This window comes from Amphiprion ocellaris, chromosome 10 (assembly GCF_022539595.1).
Source record: "Amphiprion ocellaris isolate individual 3 ecotype Okinawa chromosome 10, ASM2253959v1, whole genome shotgun sequence".
In the NCBI taxonomy this organism is placed as follows: domain Eukaryota; kingdom Metazoa; phylum Chordata; class Actinopteri; family Pomacentridae; genus Amphiprion; species Amphiprion ocellaris.
In genome coordinates, this window is record NC_072775.1 from 35,380,267 (window position 1) to 35,404,125 (window position 23,859).

The following is a 23,859-nucleotide window of genomic DNA, read 5'->3' on the forward strand; positions in this document are numbered from 1 at the left end:
TGACATTCACATGTAAATATTAGTTTATTTTAATTTTGTTGCATGTTTTTCTTTAATAATTTTATGATATTTTGGATCTTAACGCTTTAATTGCTCCTTTTTAAAATTAACGTTATAAAATTGTATTGCAATTTATTTATTATATTCAATGTATGTCCCTTATTAATTTTAGTCAGTTCTATAAGCATTGACTTGTCATTTATTGTGGCATAATAACAGTTTATCCTTTATATATATATATATATATATATGTATATGTATATGTATATGTATATGTATATGTATATATATATATATATATATATATATATATATATATATATATATATATACATATACATGTACACGTACACGTACACGTACACGTACACGTACACGTATACATATATATATATATATATATATATATATATATATATATATATATATATATATATATATATACATATTTGGCATTTAATCTCCAAATTTAATATCAGACAATCGCAGATTCGATACCATACAAGTTATTATTATTCAAAAATTTGGTTTAAAAAAAAATCTCGCCAAACTCACATATGGCAGTTTGCAAAATTTGTTAAAATTTGCACTTATCGGTCTTTGTTGTGTGGAGGTCCTGTTCTCATTACGCCAAGACACACACACACACACACATATATATATACATATATATATATATGTCTTGTTTTTTTAAATAACATTTTTGAAAATGATTTTGAGCTTCATTTCTCCAATTATTATTGCATAATTGTTGTTTTTAAGTTAAACACACTTTAAATCTGTGTTTACTTTTTTGTTGCATAATACTTATAATATTTAATTCTAAATTATAAAGTATGTTCTATAAGGAAATTCTTATCAGAGTAAGAATTTTCATGTAATCAGTCATCATTATTTTTAGTATTATAATTGTTTATCTATTATTAATTTGTATTTGCTCCATACATGATCTGTCATCTGTTCTTTAATTAATACATTTATCTAAATTCCAGCTTTCAAGAATAATTGAAGAAGAATTTTTGAGAGATGTGAGTAAAATGATGCACAGAACAGAGAAAAGTTTTGTGTTCAGAGAAATGTTGCAGCTTTTAGTGTAAACACCTGAACTGAAGTGAAGAATTCAAGTCTGAAGAGGAAATAAAACGATGCTAAAATCAGACAGAATCCCAGTTTTCTCACCAGAATAACCAGCCAGTGTGCCGATGTCTTCTCATGCTCCTTGAACGTGGTCAGAATGGCCAGAATCAGACATCCCAGAACGATTAAAAACCTGCAGAGACACAAAACAACCAGCAGCTCAATAAAACAGCAGAGAAAACACAGCAGACTGATAAACACAGCGTCCGACTGTCACCACAGGAGGGCGCTACACCTCTCTGTAAATAAGACATGAGCTGCAGAACAACAACCAGAAACAGCACAGCAGATTTATGGGGGAAAAACACGTCTGAATTCTGATAAAAACTGACACCAGACCAGTTTTACATCCATTCAGATGAGAACCAGAATGACATTAAAAAATTTCCAAAATGGCTTGAAAATGATCCATAATTACAGAAAATGAGTTCAGAAAGAAATTAAGTTAATCCTAAATGACTCAAATATTATCCCAAAGACACAAAAATTATCCAAAATGATGAGAAAAGATCCAAAACCTGTTGAAAATGACAAGAAAATTGTTGAAAATGAGTCAGAAGTCCCCCTAAATTACTCAAAAATGATCCAAACTTACTGAAGATTTGCAGAATGACACAAAATTAGTCCACAATGCTTCAAAAATGATAGAAAATCACTCAAAATCTATGCAAAATGATTCAAAAATGATCCAAAATTACAGGAAATTTGTTGAAAATGAAATAAAAATTAGCCAATTTCTGAGTCAATAATTGTCTAAAATTCTAGGAAAAAAATGATGCTGAACAGAATAAAATGGACCCTAAAGACTCAATTTGTCAACATGACTCAAATGTTCAAAAATCTGTTCAGAACCATCTGAAACCTGTCTTAAATGAATTTTAAATTAAGCAAAATTACTAAAAATTACTTTGTTTGAGGTATTTTTGTTCAAAATTACTCAGAAATTAGCCAACATACCTCAAACTGATTTAAAATGCTTAAAAACGGCACCGGTTAAGGTAAAAAGAGAGAACATTCCATAAAAAAACAACCAAACCTTTCTAGAACCATCTGGTTCTTCATCTCCAGTAACTTTATCTTTTATTTACCTTCATACTGGGAATATTTCCAGTTCCAGGTCCTTGAAGTCCATAGAGGAGAACGTTCCCTGGAGAAAGTTCTAAAGTACTCCTACTGACAACTGGACAGCTGTAGGTAGGTCTACTCTAGAACTTTCTCCAGGTGTCAGTAGGTCTACTCTAGAACTTTCTCCAGGTGTCTGTAGGTCTACTCTAGAACTTTCTCCAGGTGTCTGTAGGTCTACTTTAGAACTTTCTCCAGGTGTCTGTAGGTCTACTCTAGAACTTTCTCCAGTTGTCAGTAGGTCTACTCTAGAACTTTCTCCAGGTGTCTGTAGGTCTACTTTAGAACTTTCTCCAGTTGTCAGTAGGTCTACTCTAGAACTTTCTCCAGGTGTCTGTAGGTCTACTTTAGAACTTTCTCCAGGTGTCTGTAGGTCTACTCTAGAACTTTCTCCAGTTGTCAGTAGGTCTACTCTAGAACTTTCTCCAGGTGTCAGTAGGTCTACTCTAGAACTTTCTCCAGGTGTCTGTAGGTCTACTCTAGAACTTTCTCCAGGAGACGTTCTCCTTTCCTGCTTCCAGTCTTTCAGTTTAGTCTCACTGAGAACATTCCAGGTCCTTGAAGTCCATAGAGGTGGATCCAGATTTATCACTTTTTAATGGACTTTTTCCATCATTTCTGATCCTCAGAACTTCATCAGTCCAGCAGATAGAACCATGACATTTAGGAGGAGAAACACATCTGAGTTCTGGGGAAAACTGCAACTAAAATAACTAAAAACACTGGAAAATTACCACAAAAATAGCCAAAATGACCACAAAACAGGTGAAATTGCGACAAAAGCTTAAATTCGGCACAAAAAATTTGTAAATTTACCCCAAAAAGAGCCAAAATTACCCTGAAACATTCAAATATGGCACAAAACCAAGGAAAATCGCAAGAAAAATTTACCACAAAAAGGACCAAAATTATCATAAAAATGAAATTGTGACAAAAAATCAAATTTTGCTCAAAAAATCAGCTAAATAGGACTAAAGTTCCTTCCTGACCTCCTCAGAACATCTGGTTCTTCATGTCCAGTAACTTTATCAATGATCAGAGTTCTACCTTCATACTGGGAATATTTCCAGAGTTCCAGGTCCTTGAAGTCCATAGAGGAGGGTCCAGATTTATCACTTTTAATGGACTTTTTCATTTTAGGAGGAAAACCACATCTGAATTCTGGTAAAAACTGACACCAGATCAGTTTACTTCCATCCAGGTGTCTCAGTCTGAAGATAATCCAGATTTAATGAATTTCGGACAGTTTTTGAGTCATTCTGAACAAAATTTCAGGTGCTTTGGAACAATTTTTGAATAATTTGGGGAAAATATTGAGTCATTTTAAAAGGTTTTTGTCATTTTTTTGGACAAATTTCAATAATTTTGGGTCTATCTTGGTGTAATTTTAGAGAACTTTTATGTAATTTGATAAATTTTTTAAAAACACATCTGAGTTCTGATAAAAACTGACACCAGATCAGTTTTACATCCATCCAGGTGTCTCAGTCTGAACACTGGATCTGGCTTCTGTTCAGCATCATTATTTTTTCTAGATGGTTAGACAATTGTTGATTCAGAAATGGGATCATTTTCATTTCATTTTCAACAACTTTCCTGTAATTTTGGATCATTTTTGAATCATTTTGCAGAAATTTTGAGTCATTTTCTATCGTTTTTGAAACATCGTGGACTAATTTTGTATCATTCTGCAAATCTTCAGTCAGCTGGATAATTTTTGAGCAATTTTGGGTAAATTCTGACTCATTTTGAACAATTTTCTTGTCATTTTCAAAACGTTTTATGCCAACTTGCATCTTTTCTCATCATTTGGGATAATTTTTGTTTCTTTGTGATAATTTTTGAGTCATTTAGGACAAATTTCATGTCATTCTGAACTAAGTTTCTGTAATTATAGATCATTTTCAAGTAATTTTCTTGATGATTGAATTTCCCTTCGGAGATAAATAAAGTTCTTGTATTGTATTTTGGACAATTTTAATGCCATTCTGGTTCTCACCTGGATGGATGTAAAACTGATCTGGTGATCTGGGTTAGGGTTTTTACCAGAACTCAGACGTGTTTCCATCCAGATTTATCACTTTTTAATGGATTTTTCCATCATTTCTGATCCTCAGAACTTCATCAGTCCAGCAGATAGAACCATGACATTTAGGAGGAACAACACATCTGAGTTCTGGTAAAAACTGACACCAGATCAGTTTAAATCCATCCAGGTGTCACCGTCTGAACACTGAATCTGGTTTTTCGCATTTTTTTTTTTTTTTTATAACCAACATTGAGCATCAATATGCAACGGAAGAGTGGTTCCACTAAATTAGCATTTTGATTAACAAAAAAGCTCTCCGCTCTGTTTTTAAATGGTTTAAAATCAGAGGGAACCGTCGTTAAATTAAATGTCACTTCATTTTTCTCCCTGGAGGATCCTCTGTGAGATTATAAAAAGCACTCATCAGGTCTGGTTGGTGTCAGATATGCATTAAAATGATCATTTTGCAGGTAAAATTCAACACTGGCCACAGGAAAAGACCAACAAACCAGTTATTTTAACAGATATTTCAGCTACAGTTTGTGTTCACCTCTAAAATCTATGAAATCTGGGTTTGTCTTGCAGTAAAGTGGCCTTTTAATATAACCGAAACTGAAAATTGCATCTGACAAACAGACATACAGTTATACTTAAGAGAAAGATGTCAGGAATGTTTGCTAGCTGACGCCCGATAAACCAATAAACTGCATCCTTCCACAGATTTTCCTACAAATGGCATTTGACATTTCCAGTGTTTTAATTTAGCTGTTTAAAGTGATGTTTTCTCTTTAGTGCTTCACTTCAGAAAGTTTTGTTTTTCTTTACTAAATGTTGGCAGTGAGTCAGACTTGATGCTCTTAATGCCGTATAAACTATGTATGAACAGGTTTAACCGATTATCAGGTGATTATTGATTCCTGCAGCATCTTCAGTCATTACCAGCAACACTGAGCTCCTCTTAGAGAAAACTCAAATGACCTCAACTTCTGAGCAACTTCAATGATTCCACTTCAATCAAACAGGTATTTTCCTCTATGAAGACATGTCTCTGCAGATTTTTCTTGCACATTGATGTGAATTTCATATTTAAAACCACACAAGAGTTTAAAACACATGATTAACAACTAAACGTGCACAACTGCAGCACCGACAAGGAGAAATTTAAAGAATACGCATCAAAACAAACCAAACAAGACCCCAAACATTGGTTATCTAGAGCATGAATGAGCAGAAGAACGAGTTTACTGCACGAGACGAGAACCAAGAACTTTCTCACATTTGTAAATTTGGTAGGAAACCATCGAGAAGTAAACCAACAAAGACTTCTATCTCTATAAAACCTTCATTCCCTGCAGCAGGAAACACACCTGGTAGATGTTTACAACCTAAAGACAATCTAAAGTCCTACTGGAGACCAACAGAGAACATTTTGCCTAATCAAACAACCGATTAGTGCTAAAAGTGTTGTTTCTTAGATTTCACAGGAAGTTGTGTTGTGACTTTTTGAGTTTCTTCTCCTCCAAACGACCAGAACTTTATATAAAAGAAGAAACTGAACAGTTTTGAGGATAAAATAAGGATCAAAGGAGCCACAATCTGGACTCAATAATCCAACATACAAGTTATTGAGAGCCAATGTTGAAGAAAATATCTGGAGATCTTGGTGTTGGATCATTCCAGAACTGGAGGACATTTGGGCTTCAACATGTTTAAAAAAATCAACCTTCTCTTCTCCATTTTCTGCTCCACATTGATCAATAATAGGTATTGATGGGCTCAGCTTCTTCTTCCATGTTCTCTGTGCTGTTTGCTAACTCTACTCTAATCCATGCTAATGTGATCTTTTTCTCAGCAGTAGAAGCTAGATATTTAGCTGCTGTTACTGCTGACCAAGAGGACAAACTGACTGATGGAAAACAGTCCAAAGAATTAGTCTGATCCTGATAATATGAGCTGGAGGGAGACATTCAATCAAGGCTGACAATGTGATGAAAAGATGAAAAATAGAAGAGAGGACATAGCTTTGCTGTACACATTCTATAGGAACACTGTTGGATGATGGAAACGACAAAAACAAGACACAATGACAAAAATGAGACTCAAAATGACAAAAACAAGACAGAAAACGATGAAAACGACAAAAAATGACAAAAACGAGATACAATGACAAAAATAAGACATACACTTACAAAAAAAGACACAAAATGACAAAAACAAGACACATAATGACAAGAATGGGACACAAAATGACAAAAAAGTGACATAAAATGACAAGAATAAGACAGATAGGACAAAAACAGGACACAAAACAATAAATAAATTGATATTCTTAAACTGAAGCCATGGTTCCCATTGCAGCTCTGAAAATTCCACAACTGATACCAGTAAGAACGTGTAATTGTTCATTTCCACTATATTAATCCCGTGTTCTTCTTCTATGCTCTGTTAACCCAAATATTCAGCTTCAAGCAGCCTAACTTAAAAACCCTGAATAATCCACTCAAGCTCCATTTTTCCACCCAGACATCTAAATTTAGCCTCACCGAGGCGACGTTAATTGGATGCCCTCATACAAGCGGCTGTAGTTCCTGGAGTCAACCAACCTGTGATGATAGATGGAACCCAACAAACTCAACCGCTGCAACACTGACAATTAACATTTACCCAGAGCTGCGTGTCCAATATTCTCCACCATCAGCTGCCACAAAAGCTCATTTTAGCGTCGACGCTTTCTGAGGTGGGACCCAGAAACTGATCCTCATCCAATAATAAGCATGAGGACACTTTAAAATGCATTTCTATCAGCGTATTAAAGGTGTTTAGAGGTGATTTCTACAAGTTTCAATCTGATTTGATGTTTGTTTTGCTGCAAAATGACACAAAACCTGCATGATGAAGTGACAACATGATCCCTCAGTGTGGGTTTGGATGCAGATCGAGGCTCAAGTTTCCACAACAAACACTGAAAAACAGGAGAGAAACGTGGATCACCTCTTTACAAAGTCCTGTTTACTTCATCACATTCAGCCAACACTTCCTGTGACGGCAACAAACTGATGACTGAACCAAATCTGCTCCACATGGTGACAACATTTTCACTTTTCTATGTTTTTCTTCACAACTTTAGATCATTTAAAGTAATTTAAAATAATATAGAGTGACTTCAAGTAATTTAGAGCAACTTTAACTAATGTGGAGCAACTTTAATTATGATAGAGCAACTTAATTCATCTTTGAGCACTTTTAACTATTTTAGAGCAACTTTAGCTAATGTGGAGCAACTTCAATTCATTTTTGACCAACTTTAAATAATATAGAGCAATTTTAACTGTGACAGAGCAACTTTAACTCATTTTTGAGAAACTTTAAATAATATAGAGCAATTTTAATTTTGTAGAGCAACTTCAACTAATGTGAAGCAACTTTAATATTTGAGCAATTTTAGCTCATTTTTGATCAACTTTAATTCTTTTTGGAGCAACTTTGACTATCTTACAGCAACTTTTGTGAATATATAGCATTTTTTATTAATGTAGAGCAACTTTACCTCATTTTAGAGCAACTTTAACTAATGTGGAGCAACTTTAATCCATATACCCTACTGTTCAAAAGTTTGGAGTCACTGAGAAATGTCCTTATTATTGAAAGAATTATTTTTTCAATGCAGATAGCATTAAATGAATGATAAATCCAGTCTAGACATTGTTAATGTGGTAAATGACTATTGTAGCTGGAAACAGCTGATTTTTAATGGAATATCTCCATAGAGGTACAGAAGAACATTTCCAGCAACCATCACTCCTGTGTTCTAATGCTACATTGTGTTAGCTAATGGTGTTGAAAGGCTCATTGATGATTAGAAAACCCCTGTGTAGTTATGTTAGCACATGAATAAAAGTCAGAGTTTTCATGGAAAACATGGAACTGTCTGGGTGATCCCAAACTTCTGAACAGTGGTGTATGTGTGCAAGTTATCAGTGTTTTAGAGGTCTGGTAGAGTCTTTCATACTTTAGCATAATGTGTGAAAATGTGAGGAAATAGCAGATCTCAGAAAACCTCCACCTTCCCCTCCTCAGCCTGAATCATTCATGGGCTGTTGTGTTGCCATCACAAGCTGTTGACATCTCAGAGAAGTTTCTGAAGTGCTGCGCAACCATAACAGCATGAATATTTTACAACCAAATAGCCCAGAGAGTTTTACATAATTCACCTGGAGGAAGTGATAGTGGAGTGTTAGCAGACGGAGTTCAGCAGCTTCACCTCGAGTCTCCGGCTCTTTATAAAAGTCGTATGTTTCACTTAACCTCTGCTGAATTCAATCAGAGCTTTTTCTCCCACAAAGTTATCCAGAGGACAGAGATAATCCTGGAGCGAGTGGACCTGATCGATGTTAACTCGATATGATCCGACAGATACTGATCTGCAACGCAGTCGGAGCTTCCTACTGGGCTTCAAATAGTTTGTTCAATAAGATGTGCATGTCGATGGCCATTAGAGCCGACACGTCAGGACGAATCCCAGCACCGGTGAGGAACAAAGTAAAACAAAGATAACAAGAGACACGTCTGTTTGTACACAGCTTTGATTCCCGCTAAACTTTAATTCCTCCATTTGAGCTCAACAACAATTCGACTCTTACATCTGGAAATCAGAGCCAGTTCAGTCGACAGGCTCATTTTATTTCCAGGAAAAGCTGCACACAGACAACAAACAGCAAGTCGGGTTCCAGCCACTGCAGATTAGTCCAATTAAATCTGAGCAAAACCAATTTCTCCTTTTGTCCAGAGCTTTGACTGAAGGCCTTACAGAAACTGCCATGGCTATGAGTGTTTTTCTTTTTTACATGAAAATAATGCAATGAATTTGCCAACATTTATCAAAATTCTCTAGAAAATATACACTACCATTCAAAAGTTTGGGATCACCCAGATAATTCCATGTTTTCCATGAAAACTCCCACTTTTATCCATGTGCTAACATAACTGCACAAGGGTTTTCTAATCATCAATTAGCCTTTCAACACCATTAGCTAACACAATGTAGCATTAGAACACAGGAGTGATGGTTGCTGGAAATGTTCCTCTGTACCTCTATGGAGATATTCCATTAAAAATCAGCTGTTTCCAGCTAGAATAGTCATTTACCACATTAACAATGTCTAGACTGGATTTATCATTCATTTAATGCTATCTGCATTGAAAAAAAACTGCTTTTCTTTTAAAATAAGGACATTTCTAAGTGACTCCAAACTTTCCAACAGTAGTGTAGATATAATAGACTCTTTTCCACTTCAGGAACTTAACATAGGATTAATATCAACTCCAAGTAACTCCAATTCTATGAGAATGTAGAAAATAGAACCATGGAGGTTTATTATGTTAGTCTATAGAGTGAATGTTAGAGAACATAGCCATCAAAGGGGCAGGAAAATGGTGCTCAATGACCTCTTTGAGATGAATTAATCAGAACAACAGTTTTTCTACAGTTTACCCTGAAGTATGTGGTATATTCTACCGTGAATGAGGTTCTACAGGGATGGTTCTCGTGGTTAGAAAATGCATAAAGGTTTGGGAAACTTAAAACAATCCACAAGTTCCTGCAGTGGAAAATGACTTTAAAAGGCCGAACCAGTCGACTGCAAGTAGAACAGACCAATATTTTAGACTCTATTAGACCAACTGACTGGAACAAACCAACTATTCCAGAAGGGAACAGACCAGCTGATTCAGACTGGAACTACCAAATAACCCATACAAGAACAATCCACACGAGAACAACGTAGACAATTAAGTTTCTTACTTCTGACACACAGACTCTTCAAATTAAATGTCACTGACAATTTAACCAATTAAAAATAAAATAACCGATAAAGAAGATGAATGACATGTCCGTCAGAAGATGTACTGTAGACCAGTTGTAGTACCTGGTTGTTCCACCAGGTGGAGCCTCTTCCTGTTTAATCCTGTAGAGACCAGAGGAGGCGTCACTCAGACTACAGTTCATGTTAAAGCAGAGAGGATTATGGGAGTATAGCTCACAATGGCCACCATGACAAAGACTTCTGTGGTAGTTAATGATCTCCAGCATGACAGACAAACTAGATTGATTTTAATACTCTGATGTACTTAAAATGTGTAACATGTTGGAAAATAGTTTCAGATTAAGACTCTGATTGGATGAGTATTATTGTTCTCATTAGGGATGTCCTGGGCAAAGTATTTTCTGCTCCCCTCTAATATTACATTTACTCTCTAATACTACATTTACCCCTATGGGAGTTTAGCTAGCAACGGGCACTATGACAAAGAATTCTGTGGTAGTTAACGACCTCCAACCAGTTCGCAAATGATGATAAAAAGCAGAAGTCCTGTAAGACAGCATTTTAAGTCCCACTTTGACAATGAAAGCGACAAAATCAGAGTTGTAAATACCTTGACCAGTGTACTAAAAACTGAACCGAAAAACTGACGATTGATCAACTATCATTGACAACATGACCATCAATGTGTAAAAGTTGAATTCCGATCTCAAACCTTTAAATGTTCAAGCTGCTTCAAATCAAATAAAAAATAAAATTCCAGATTGGAACAAACCAGGTGGATGATTAAATTTCTCTTTTTCACCGCATAGATTGAAAGAATTCAAACACTATATTGTCATATTCAGCGATAAGCAATTATCAGTGTAATGAACTTCTTGGTTGTGTCTCTAGCTGGTGCTGTGTTAACTGATATAATACCAGAAGAGTGCAAAAAAAGGACAGAAACACAGTAAAAAAAAAATCTGTCCATAGAATAAACACAAAGAACAGTATAAAAAAGGTATGTGCAGGAAAAGCTGCAAAAAAGCATGTGAAAATCCACAAATCTTCATGTTTCGAAGGTGTTTCAAACTGCAAATGTTGTTTAGAAATGAAATAAACTCAACAAATAAAACAAGTAGAAATAAATGAACCCTGTTGTTGGTGAGTCGGGCTGCAGGGTTTACAGTCACACAGGAAGCAGTGGATGACCTGATATAACCTCCACACCTCCACCACCATCACCATTAGTCTGACCGGAATAAAGTGAGACGGAGTGCACGATGCTACTGTAACACTCCATTACCTGCATGCTGGACAAACAAATGAAGCGTGGAATCCAATCTGTGCTGTGATTGGCAATCAGGAGAGTGAGAGAAAGGAAATTATCTTTCCATCCATTTTCTCTGAGAGGCTGCAGACAGAGAACTGGTAAAAGTAATGGAGCTTCTATGAAAGTGGGAGGTTTACACAGTGGACAGAGTGTTACATGTTTCCTAATGGTTGCTTCCACCAACAACAACGCAGCAACAGAACGCCTTTTATACTGTGTCTACTGATTGTTTTCACCCACACAGACGAGCTCACACGTTCAATAATAGCAAATCCATAAACCGAGACAGAAACGCTGCTTTCTCTGAGGTCATTCCTGCTCTGCTGCTGTTATTGTTATGTTACAAGTTATAATTCAAATCTAGACAAAAACAAAAGCTTATTCAAGTCTTTTCCTCCCAACTTGCTGACATGTTCAATATCAACATATTTGCAACTTGCCAAATATGTAAATTAACCACATTTCTAGAAAATGGAATTAGGTCACGTAGAGGTTCTACAGGGACGGTTCTTGTGGTCGGAATATGCATGAATGTTTGGGGCAACTTAAATAATCTGCATGTTTCTGCAGTGGAAAACGTTCTGTGTAGATCAAACAACTAATCAATTAATCTGTAAAATAATCATTAGTTTTAGCATCAGTCATTGGTGCTTCATATGTTTTATATTAGAAAAAAATCTTAAATCGTACAGTTTAATAGAAAACGTCCATTCTAGGTGGGTCATTTCTATATTTTTGTTAGAGATAGAATCCGACAAATGTTAAAAAGATTCATGTCAAAATCAGGTTGTTTGAAAAGAACTTATAAAAAGCTGATATCAACTGAAATCATTCTTTAAAGTTATTGAATGATGACAGTTAAAATAAACCAATGCCAACTGTTGGTGCTAAACAGGAAATAAACACATCAAACTGACCCGTCCATCCACCCCGACCTCCTCCCTATAGGACGTCCTAACATCCGGCTACACGTTTAGCAGGAAACAGCTTAACGTTATCAACCCTCACATTCATCAGTGGGTCAAAAATGAGCCGGTGAGGTCATTTTCTTGCAATATCTTTGTGATGAAAAGCTTTTATCATTTCATTTTTCAAAAATCATGTTTCTGATATCATTCTGTTTAAATTTTTACGTTACCTTTTATACATCTAAAGAAATTATAATATTTGTTTTACTGCCCCAAGCTCATATTACTGATAATGTCATGCAAGAGGTGATGCAGTGCACAAACTTTGAGGAAAATAGTGGAAAAATGTCAACAAAATGGATGCTGACATGCTTCTATTGCTGTTCTGTGTAATATTCTTCTTTTTCAATCATCAAAATGTTCAAAATCTGTTATAAAGTGAAAAATAAACACATTTCAAACATGAAATCTTCCTCATGTGGACAAAAGTATTATACAAACAATAATACAAATCATTATTCTGAACCAAAATGACAAAAACGGCATAAAAACACATTGATTCTTATACGGGTCATTTTTGACCCACTTTTGGAAGAGTGTTCAGGAAAACCGACATTCTGATTAAGCTCATCAATCATATTTCTACTATTAATTTAACTGAAGAATGACCTTAAAAATGACTTCTTCTGTGGTTTTCTGTGACTGAAACCTGACGCCGATGCAACTCGTCAGCTACGAGGCTAAAGTTATCTTTAATTAGCTGATTTGTTTGTCCAGATTGATGTTTTATGTGCTCTTAAAGGTCGTGTTATGAGCGAGGCCCACCTGTAGAGCCCTCCTCCTTCCCGTTAATCCACTTTCCATCCCCGGAGCCCAGCCGAGGCTCATCCCTGCCAGGCTCCCCACGGCTCAGGACCACCCCCGAGGATTCCTAACAACCAATTTGCCTGCGAGATTCAATAAAGAGAGTGCAGACGATGCATTTCTGACAGTTAATTTGCTGGGCGATATGCAAACACTGGTGGGAAAGGACGGCGGCGGCACGGCGTTAATGACTGCAGTCGCAAGGACAAGATGAGAGACGGCGATCTTTACTCCGCCGAGGAAGTTAGGAGGCTCAGAAATGAAGGAGATCAGCCGATTGTTCTCCTCCGTCTCACAGCTGCTCTTTTCACTGGAGTGCTGCAGAGCTTTAGGAGTGCAGAGGTAGAAATAAATTCAACTGCTTCAGCCTCCAAACCGCCTTGAGGAAGAATCAGCTTCCTCTGAAAGTGGAATCCTATTATGTTTCCTGTCAGTTCGCTGGGTTAATGTAGCAGCGCCCATCTGAGCAGATTAGATTTATGCGATGACCTCGAAACACATTACAGCCAAATCATTCACAGAAAATGTGGCATTAAAGCATGTTTCCGGCTTTATGAGGAGCCTGTTTACTTAATGCAAAGGATCAGTGAACCGGGCAGCACAGAACAGCAGAGGAATAGATTTTCTGAGGTTATAAGCTGCATAATTGGTGGATCTGTAGCGTTCGGTTGATTTGTTGGTCGATACGTTCTCATGTGACCAAATTCTCATTGGTCAGAAAACCTCCAGTGTTCCTTTCACAAGGAAAAAAAAAGTTCTACATCAACAGTCTTCCAGGATTAAACCATTATTGTGGCAGCAGGAGGAACAGACTACATCTGAACACGCCCATGTTTTCACAACTTTAAACCAGTCCAACCTGGTGGAGACTCCTAGATCTGACTTACAATTACAAGCTTTATTGTCAACATAATTCAGACAGTGATGCAACTGAAATTTGAAGTTATTTTCTGAGCAAAATAAATGCAGAAAAACATCTCTAAAAGACATTCTCAAAAAGTTAACAACTGGATACTTTAAAACTTATTTAAAGTTTACTGAATGTTTACTCAAATTCAACTCCAAATTAACTATTGTCAAAGATCTCGTGTTTCTGCATTTTGCTCAAACTAATGGATAAAAAGTTGAATATAAACCCAATGGAGACTCCTAGATCTGCCTTGGAATTTGAGTTAGAAGTGTTACTGTCATCATAATGCAACATCATTTGAGGGCGCTTTCTGAGTGAAATTACTGCAAACCAGAAGAACAATAAAAAGACATACTGAAAGAGTTAATGAAGCTTAATAAACTTATTTAACATTTAATTAATCTGTAAAATGATCATTAGTTTTACTGTGACTCATTGGTGCTTCATATGTTTTGTATTAAAAAATCTTAAATCGTACAGTTTAATAGAACATGTCCATTCCAGGTGGGTAATTTCTATATTTTTCCTACAGTTAGACTCCAACCAAACCTTTAAAATGATTCATGTCAAAATCAGGTTGTTTGAAAAGAACTTACAACAAGCTGATAACATCTGGACTCATTGTATAAAGTTAATAAATGGTGACGTTTAAAATAAAACGATGTTAACTGTTGGTGCTAAACAGGAAATAAATGCATCAAACTGACCCATCTATCCACCCCGACCTCCTCCCTATAGATTCCGTGGACATCCTAACATCGTGCTATACATTTAGGAGGAAACAGCTTAAAATCATTCAGGAAATCTGACATTTTACTCAAATTCGACCCCAAACTAACTAATGTCAAAGAAGCTGCCGGTGTTTCTGCATTTTGTTCAAACCAATGGACAAAAAGTCGAATATAAACCTGATGGACACTCCTAGACGTGACTTAGAATTAGAAGTAGAAGTGTTATTGTCATTATAATGCAGTGAAAGACACCAATGCAACATCATTTTGGGGACACTTTCTGAGTGAAATTAAATCAAACCAAAAGGCCTATAAAAAGACAAGCTGAAAAAGCTAACAAAGACCTTTTGATGCATAAGTGGGCCAAAAATAACCTGTTGACTTCATTTTCTTGTAATATCTTTGTACTGAAAAGTTGTTATTATTTCATGTTTCAGGTATTCCTCAGAAAAACATTTTTTTAATATCATTTCATTTAACTTTTTACCTTCCTTTTATACTTTTTTTTTTAGAAATTATAATATTTGACTTATTACCCCAAGCTTCCATAAGAGGGTCAAAAATGACCTGCATGCATTTCCCACAGAATCTCATGGAAATCCGTGATTCTTATCAATTGTGACTGTCAGGAATATATTTACTGTGGAGCACACACACTATGTCAGAAGTGTCATTGATCAGGAAGATTATTTCGCACAGTAAGACCTGATACATGTAAGCATTATTTACATTTTTCACCTCAGAAAAAATAGATGCTATCAAATTGATATTTTTCAACATACATGCACATTCATGACTCTTGTGTGAAAGACTGTGTTATTATTATGTAACATCAAATTAGCCCACTTAATGGTTAGCTAACACTAGCTAGCTAGCTAACTAAGCTAGCCAACATTATGTAATGTTGTAAAAATGTCAACAAAATGGATGCTGACATTCTTCTTTTGCTGTTCTGTGTAATATTCTTCTTTGTCAATTATCAAAATGTTCAAAAATCTGCTCTAAAATGAAAAATAAACATATTTTTCAAACATGAAATCTTCTTGTGTGGACTCAAAATATAATACAAAGAATAATACTAATGAGTACTCTTAACCAAAATGACAAAAATAGTATAAAAACACATTGATTCTTATATGGGTCGTTTTTGACCCACTTATGGAAATGGAGTGTAGGGTCCAATCACTGGAGCATCTAAAGGCTAATACATTTATTGAACGTTTAATAAAAATTTGATCAGAGTTGACTCCAAACTAACTTATGTCAAAGAAGTCATCAGTGTTTCTGCATTTTGTTCAAACCGATGGATAAAAAGTTGAATATAAACTTTTCAATCAACCATTTTTATCAATCACACTCAATTATGTTAATTAAACGGAGTGAAGTCAACATCGTAACATGATCCTGACTATAAAACTGAAAACATTTAAATTCCTGAACTGTTTCTCAAGTGTTTCATTTTGCAGTTAAAGGTCATAACCTTCACACATGTCCAGTTTTACTGAGTGTATGAAGACAGTTTGGATAAAAGACTGCAAAATGTCGGGTAAACTGGTGTGCAGTTCGATTTTTATGTCTTTTTCATGCAGCTCATAGAAGATCTGACATGCTGCACTTTAATCTTTGATGCCTGATAAACTAACACAGCAGATGATTGATGTTTTCTCCTCCACTCCGGCTCTGTTTGCTCCGACTCTGCCCTCATGCTGGGCTAGCGATGGCTCGATAGATGGATTATTTATCTTTTCATTTGGTCTGAGTTCAGAATGTCAGGAATCTGCAGTACTTTGACCCTGAATCCACCTCTCAGTGCTGACAGGAGGTCACATTTGCAGCAGCTTTGCCGTGATCCCGGCAGAAAAGCATGTTGGGAGTGATGGAGTGATGTCCTCCCCAGCAGTGAGGGAGGACGGAGGGTGAGGAGGAGGAAGATATTCAGGCTGTGATTTGGGGATTTGCTGATCAGGCAGAACACAGTGTTTGACCAGGAATATGTAAACATGTCGATGTGGGGTCCAGCTGTCGAGCTGCAAATGACAATCTTCACACTGACGCTCCATTATTTCACTGCATCATTTTTAGACTTTCATTTACAGCCAAATATATTTATAGAATATCTTCTGGAGATGGGAAAACAACTGCGCTTAGTCATAATCTTTTTCTAACGGGCTCAGAAACTTTATTCGTTAATTTCACACGAGCCATAAAACCCCAAAACTTGCAGAATTCGTCAAATATTTGAGCTGAGGAAAAAAACAATTTCCTTTTTGTCACAGTTATTGCAGTATTCTATTTCCAGAACATAATGCAGTTTTGTTGTAGCTGCAGAAATGTGTTCGTACCACCTCATTTACAGCATTTTGCAACCATTTTTGGAGACAGTGACACTAAATCTTATAACTCTGAGCACCAGTGCACTTTGCAAATATGACCCAAATTTTATACCTTTAGTTTTGTAAAATCTTTATCATATATTATGCTGAGTTTATGTATTCTCCATGTGTTTTGGGCAACACACAACTGATCCAAATTTCCAAAAGACTCTATGACCAGTACGTGTCACCTACAGCAATGAAATTTGGTACGCATAAGTAACTCATCAAGACGCACAAAAATGTATTTCACAATCATACCGAAAACACAACAGGAAGTCGGCCATTTTGAATTATGTGTCATATTTTGGACCATTTTGGACCAATTTTTGCACATTTTCAAAAGCTAAAAAAATCAAGGAAACCTTGACAGAGCTCAAATTTGGCCAGGATGTACTCCAAGCATGGGTGATCAAAAGGTATCAAAATGCACTGCAAAGGTCTTGAGGACATGGAAATGGTGGCCTCCAGAATTTCGACAATTCGCCATAACACAGCAAATGCTGTCTAACTGGCCTGTAGATGCTCCAGTCTGCCTCAAACTTGACATGTGTGATCAGAGTCCGGCCTTCATCACATCCATATGCTGAAATACACTCTCAGACGCATGGCGACCTGGTGGACATGGTTGGATTCGCTGACCAGCAAGGATGTGAGGACCCAACCAATGCTGCTTGCAGCTTTAATTAGGGTCCGAGCACCGCATGGTGCCAAAACCCTATTGTAATGAAAGGAATTATTATTCTTTCTTATACCGACTTTTGAATTGCAAATTTGAAGGCCTAAAACTACTCAGAAACACGTGAGAATTTGCACACACATCGGGACCAGTGGAAAATTTGATATTTTAGAGAAATTGCATAGCTGTGAGTCAAAATGGCTCAATAGGAAATTTTCAAACAATAACTACAAACACCACGTCACTGACATTTATGCAATTTGGGACACATATGTAACTCACCAAGATGCACAAAAATGCAATTGACAACCATACCTAAAACACAACAGGAAGTCGGCCATTTTGATTTATGTGCCATGTTTTGGACCATTTTGGACCAATTTTTCCACATTTTTATAAAGTCAAATGGGGTAATTCCAACAGAACTGAAATTTGGCCAGGATGTCAAGCAGGCATGGGTGATCAAAAATGACCAAAATGCTCCACAAAAGTCTGAAGGCGTTGAAATGGCAGCTGGCGCAATTTTGACAATTCGCCATGATACAGGAAGTGCCATATAACTGGCCTCTACACGCTCCAATCGCCCTCAAACTTTACATATGTGATCAGAGTCTGGCCCTCATCACATCCAGGGGTTGAAATACACTTTCAGTCATAGCGCCACCTGGTGGACAAACTTATATTTGCTGATCAGCAAGAATGCGATGACCCGACCGATGCTGTTGGCAGCTTTAATTTTTTCTGTGATTTTAATAGATATTACCTGCAATTTAGCAAAAAAGGGAAAATCTGTCAAAAAATATAATAACAGATAACTGTTTAACAACTTCTTGTGAAATGGTGTTGCTGTATTCTGGACAGCATTTTGAAATTGAAACTACATCATTTTTAGATAGCAATAGCAGCAGCAACTATTGCTTTTGATTTTGCACCAAAAATTTGCGCTACTTTTCTTGTAGATCTTCACTTGTCTTTATGAAACCGTTTTCACCATATTAACAAAATGCTTCTGGGCTTTTGGTTTTAACATTTCCTTCACAGAATTGATATAAAAACGTTCATATGTGATTGCAGAACCATCTTGGTTTGACATCTAATTGAATGTAGTCTGCGTGTTTACTTGCTCCCTGACTGATGTTTGAAGAGTCCTAACGAGCTAATTAGTCCAACTAATCTGATTCATTAAAGCCAATTAAGGAACATTTGTTAATTGGGTAGAAAATGCCGCAGCAGCAGCAGCTTCACATCAGAGGGGTTTTTCTTTGTTCCTGCAGCAGCTGAGAATGACAGCGATGCTGATTAATCGTCTACGTGCCAACCGGAGAGTTTTGGCTGCTTCCTGTTGGACGGCGAAGCTCCACGTCCTTGCGAGGAGCCAATCAAATCAACTCATGCAGCAACACCATGAAGTCATCTGCAGCCTCGTGGGACTGAACTTGGCGGCTGGAAGAGATCAATGGAGCTCCAGTTTAATCTCTCCTTCTGTGTCTGCTCAATAGAGATTTATGGGAGTCCGGCGCTCGTCTCTGTGATGTGAACAAGGTCGTCCGGCTTAAAAACTGTTTTAGCGGCGGATTAGAGTTGTCATGCCGCTCTCGGTTCTGGTTTCTGATGACACGATGAGTGAGGTTGCACTGTGTCATCGTTAACACATCTTTTCAAACTGATTTAAGCTTCAAATATGAGCGTCTGGTTCATTTGTGTGATTCGACGAATCTCCAAACTATTCATCTTTCACAATGTTCTAGTGTCAACATGTCAAAAATGATAAACAATGATGCCTTCCTAATGTTCTTTCTATAGAAATCTGTCAGATTAATGATCAGGAGTGTCACTGCTTTTTATTTCCACAGTCCACAGAATGGAAAGAATCCTGTTTTTTTTTCCACGTGTGACCTCAGGATGCTGCTGTTTAATGTCAGTTATTAGAAATTAACACAGAAACATGGACTTAAAATCCTGTCATTGTCACAGTAACATGATGCTGCAGCACCTGAGCAACAGGTTTACTGCAGAACAGCATTTTCTATGTTATTTAAAGATCTTACTTTGCTGATTTAAAAGCAGAACCAGAGCATGAAAATGACACAGCTGAATTAGTTCTTTATTTAACTTGACTGACTAAAGAAAATACTGTTTATTAACAGGTTAGTTCACAGGACAAAAAAATCGGCATGTTGTCTACCTATAGATCCAGGGTGTCAAACTCATTTTAGTCCAGGTTCCACATTCAGCCCTATTTGATCTTCAGTGACCAGTAAAATCACAGCATAATAACCTATAAATAACCACAACGCCTAATGGTTCCTTTGTTTCAGTGCAAAAATGTTCACATTCAAGGAAATGTTTTTTGTATAAAACATTATAAACAACATGAAATTTCTTAAGAACGGTAAATTCAGTTTCAGCAACATTCAGCCTGTTTATCATTTCCACATTACAACTTCCAGATCACAGAGTGTCTACAAAGAAACACAAGACAAAACATCATAAAAATGAGACACAAAACAACAAAAGCGAGACACAAATCGACCAAAAATGAGACAAACAGACCAAAACAAAACAAAAAAGAGATTAAAAATTAGACAAACAAGTTACAAGGTGGCAAAAAAATGGACAAATGACAAAAATGAGACAAAAAATGACCAAAAAATAGACAACTCAAGTGCAACAAAAAAACCCCACAAAATGACAAAAATGCTGTACAAAACAACGAATAAAGCGAAACACAAAGTGACAAAAATAAGAAAAAAAACACAAGCGAGACAAAAACGAGAAACAAAACATCAAAAGTCAGACAAAAATGACAAAAAACAACAAAACAAGACAAAATATCACAAAAATGAGACACAAAACAACAAAAATGAGACAAAGGACATGAATCAAAACAAAAAAGAGATAAAAAAAAAATTAGACAAAAATGTTACAAAGCTGCAAAAAAATGGACAAAAAACAAGCAAGACAAAAAAAAACAACAAAAACGATGCTCAAAACAATGAATAAAGCGAAACACAAAATTACAAAAACAAGACAAAACACAAGCGAGACAAAAGGGAAACAAATACAGACAAAAACGAGAAACAAAACGTCAAAAACGTGAGACAAATGACAAATGTCAGACAAAAAAAAGACAAAAACAACAAAAACAAGATAAAAACGAGACACAAAGCGACAAAAGAACAATGAACAATCTAGTATTTTACTTAATGATCCAAATAACTTGTCATGGTCCAAAAATGATTTAAAATTTATAGTTTTACTAATTTACAATCCGCAGTTAATGTCTTCCCTGGAATTTTTACACTTCCCCCTGCTATAGATGAATTAAATGCCGTTATAAGCCCAAATGAATTCTGAACTAGCATAGCTAGCTGGTATTTGCAGCACACTAAATCAGCGTAACCTTCTTATTTTCTACTAAAATGATACGAACTGACAGGAAGCAGAGCAGCTGCAGAGATTCACTTGATTTCTGAAAATACGACTACATCTCTGCTGTCTGCAAAGTTTACACTCAATTCTTTGTTTGGTTGTTTGGACAAAATTCAGCCACACAGACGACTTTTTTTTAATTAACACAATCTGTCCTTCTAATCCTGAACCTTTCACTTTATGTCCTTTTACAGCTCTTATGTGAATTTGTTTTATGATTGATTAATGTTTGAATTCTTGGGAAACTTTTGATCGCCAAAATCTGATGAGTTCCTCATTGAGTCCGACTGAATGTTTGAAGAAACTCTCGTAAGACTTTCCTGGAATGTGGAGTTCATTTAAATGGGATGGACAGAAAAGAAAACAGAAGAATTACACTACATAATGCAAGAATTATGGTAATAATTTTAGAGCTTGTACCATAAAAAGTAGAGAAACATCTTAACCTCATAACAAGCAGCAATCCAGCAGGTTTGTCAATAACAACTTGAATCCAAATCTTTGCTCAAACCCACAAAACCAAAGTCTGAAAATCTACTGTTGATCCCAAAAGTACCAAATCCACTAAAATCCCAAATTTTGGTTTCCTGATGTCACAGATAGATAGATAGATAGATAGATAGATAGATAGATAGATAGATAGATAGATAGATAGATAGATAGATAGATAGATAGATAGACAGACAGACAGACAGACAGACAGACAGACAGACAGACAGACAGACAGACAGACAGACAGACAGACAGACAGACAGACAGATAGATATCCATGGGTTCTGGTTGGTCGATGATTATGGTTTAGTTGAGGGGGTTAGAAGTAGAGTGGTCTAACCCACAAAACATCCAAACTGAGTTTTATATCATTTCTTTAATATTTTCTGGTCTAGATTTTAGTGTCAGAGTGGTCTAACCCACAACCCAAATACAGTGTTACAGTGGAATGTTAGACCATTCTGGAAAACACTAAACTTTGAATTACTTTTTCTCAAAAATTACAGAAAGTAGGTCAAACCAACCCTTCAGTTGTGGTTGAAGGTTGATGGAGGAATTTAACCTGAAGTTTTGAAGACGTATTTGACTGCTGTCAGTAAAATGGAACAACCTGAAACTGTCTGCAGGTGAGATATTGACGACAGTTTGAGCAAACGTGAGGAATCTTTAAAGTGAAACCTCTCTGCAGATGCAATCTGCTGCTGGGTCAGAACTTCACTTCACTCTGCCACTGATACAAAGCGACAGACGGAGGCAGCAAACACGAATCAATCACCGGCTGATCGACCAGAGAGTTCAGATCAAGGAGGTTTTCATTCCAAACATCGTCGACGGCCTACATCCGTCTAGGATCTCTAGTTAACGTCGTAAACCGATGAAGAGACTCAGATCTGTGAAAGAACTGCAGAGAAACACTCGGCCGACCTCACCTTTGGGGAGCCAAGGAGCAAATCTCAAATCCTGAGAGCTAATTATCTTAGATTTCCCGGCCGTATAATTAGGGTCATTCCAAAGGAAATGAGGTTCGGTGACGTCTCCATGCCGACGGACGGACGGATGGACAAGGACAAACATGGCCGCCGCAGAGAGAGGAGTCAAAATGTTCCTGAAATGAAGCTGAACCAGGACAGAAAAACAGAAAAAAGGAAGGAAATAACTGAGGACAGAAGGAAGCAAGGTAAGGATGAAGGACAGACGGATTTTAGATACAAGCAAAAGGAGGAAGGACTTTAGGAAAGAAACAAAGAGAGGACAGATTTAGTGAAGGAAACAAGGAAACAAGGAAGGACAGAAGGGTTTAAGGAAATAAGGAAGGATAAAGGGTTTAGGATAATGGAGTCAAGGAAACAAGGAAAGAAGGAAGGACAGAAGGATTTTAGATACAAGCAAAAGGAGGAAGGACTTTAGGAAAGAAACAAAGAGAGGACAGAATTAGTGAAGGAAACAAGAAAAAGGAAGAAGAACGCAAGGACAAAAGGAAACAAGGAAGGACAAAGGACAGAAGAAGTGAACGGAATGAGGAAACAAGGAAGGACAGAAGGGTTTAAGGAAATAAGAAAATGAGGTTGGATAAAGGGTTTAGGATAATGGAGTCAAGGAAAGAAGGAAGGACAGAAGAACAGAGGAAAAATAAAGACAAAAGGACAGAAGGGTTTAAGGAAACAAGGAAAAGAGAAGAAGTTCTAGGAAATTATGACAAGAAGAAGGACAGAATGAAGGAAAAGACGAAAGGATAGACAGAATCACTGAAGGAATCAAGGAAAGGATGAAGGATAGAAGGGTTTAAAGGTGTAATAGAATAGAATAGAATATTCTTTATTGTCATTATACAATGTGTAAGTGAGTGTAAGGAATGGAAGAAGGACATGAGGACTGAAGGAGGTAAGGAAAAGAAGAACTGAAGAACTTAAAGAAAGGAGGAAGGACAGAAGGAAATAATGGAAGAGAAAAAGGACAGAAGCATCAAAAGAAATAAGAACAATAGGAAGGGCAGAAGGTTTAAAGAAGTAAAGACAGGAAGCAAGGAAAGGAATAAGAACATAAGGACTG

The 23,859-nt window shown here is 36.5% G+C and overlaps 1 protein-coding gene across 2 annotated transcripts in view; it reads right to left on the reverse strand.

The window, feature by feature from the left end:
- The window catches only part of kcnq3 (potassium voltage-gated channel, KQT-like subfamily, member 3), a 135,793-nt gene that overhangs the window by 37,402 nt on the left and 74,532 nt on the right, over positions 1 to 23,859 (reverse strand). For both annotated transcript variants that reach the window (XM_023294401.3, XM_055014856.1), the window contains one exon: positions 1,180 to 1,270. In XM_023294401.3, coding sequence (XP_023150169.1) covers positions 1,180 to 1,270 — 91 coding nt within the window. The remainder of the gene's footprint in view (positions 1 to 1,179; positions 1,271 to 23,859) is intronic.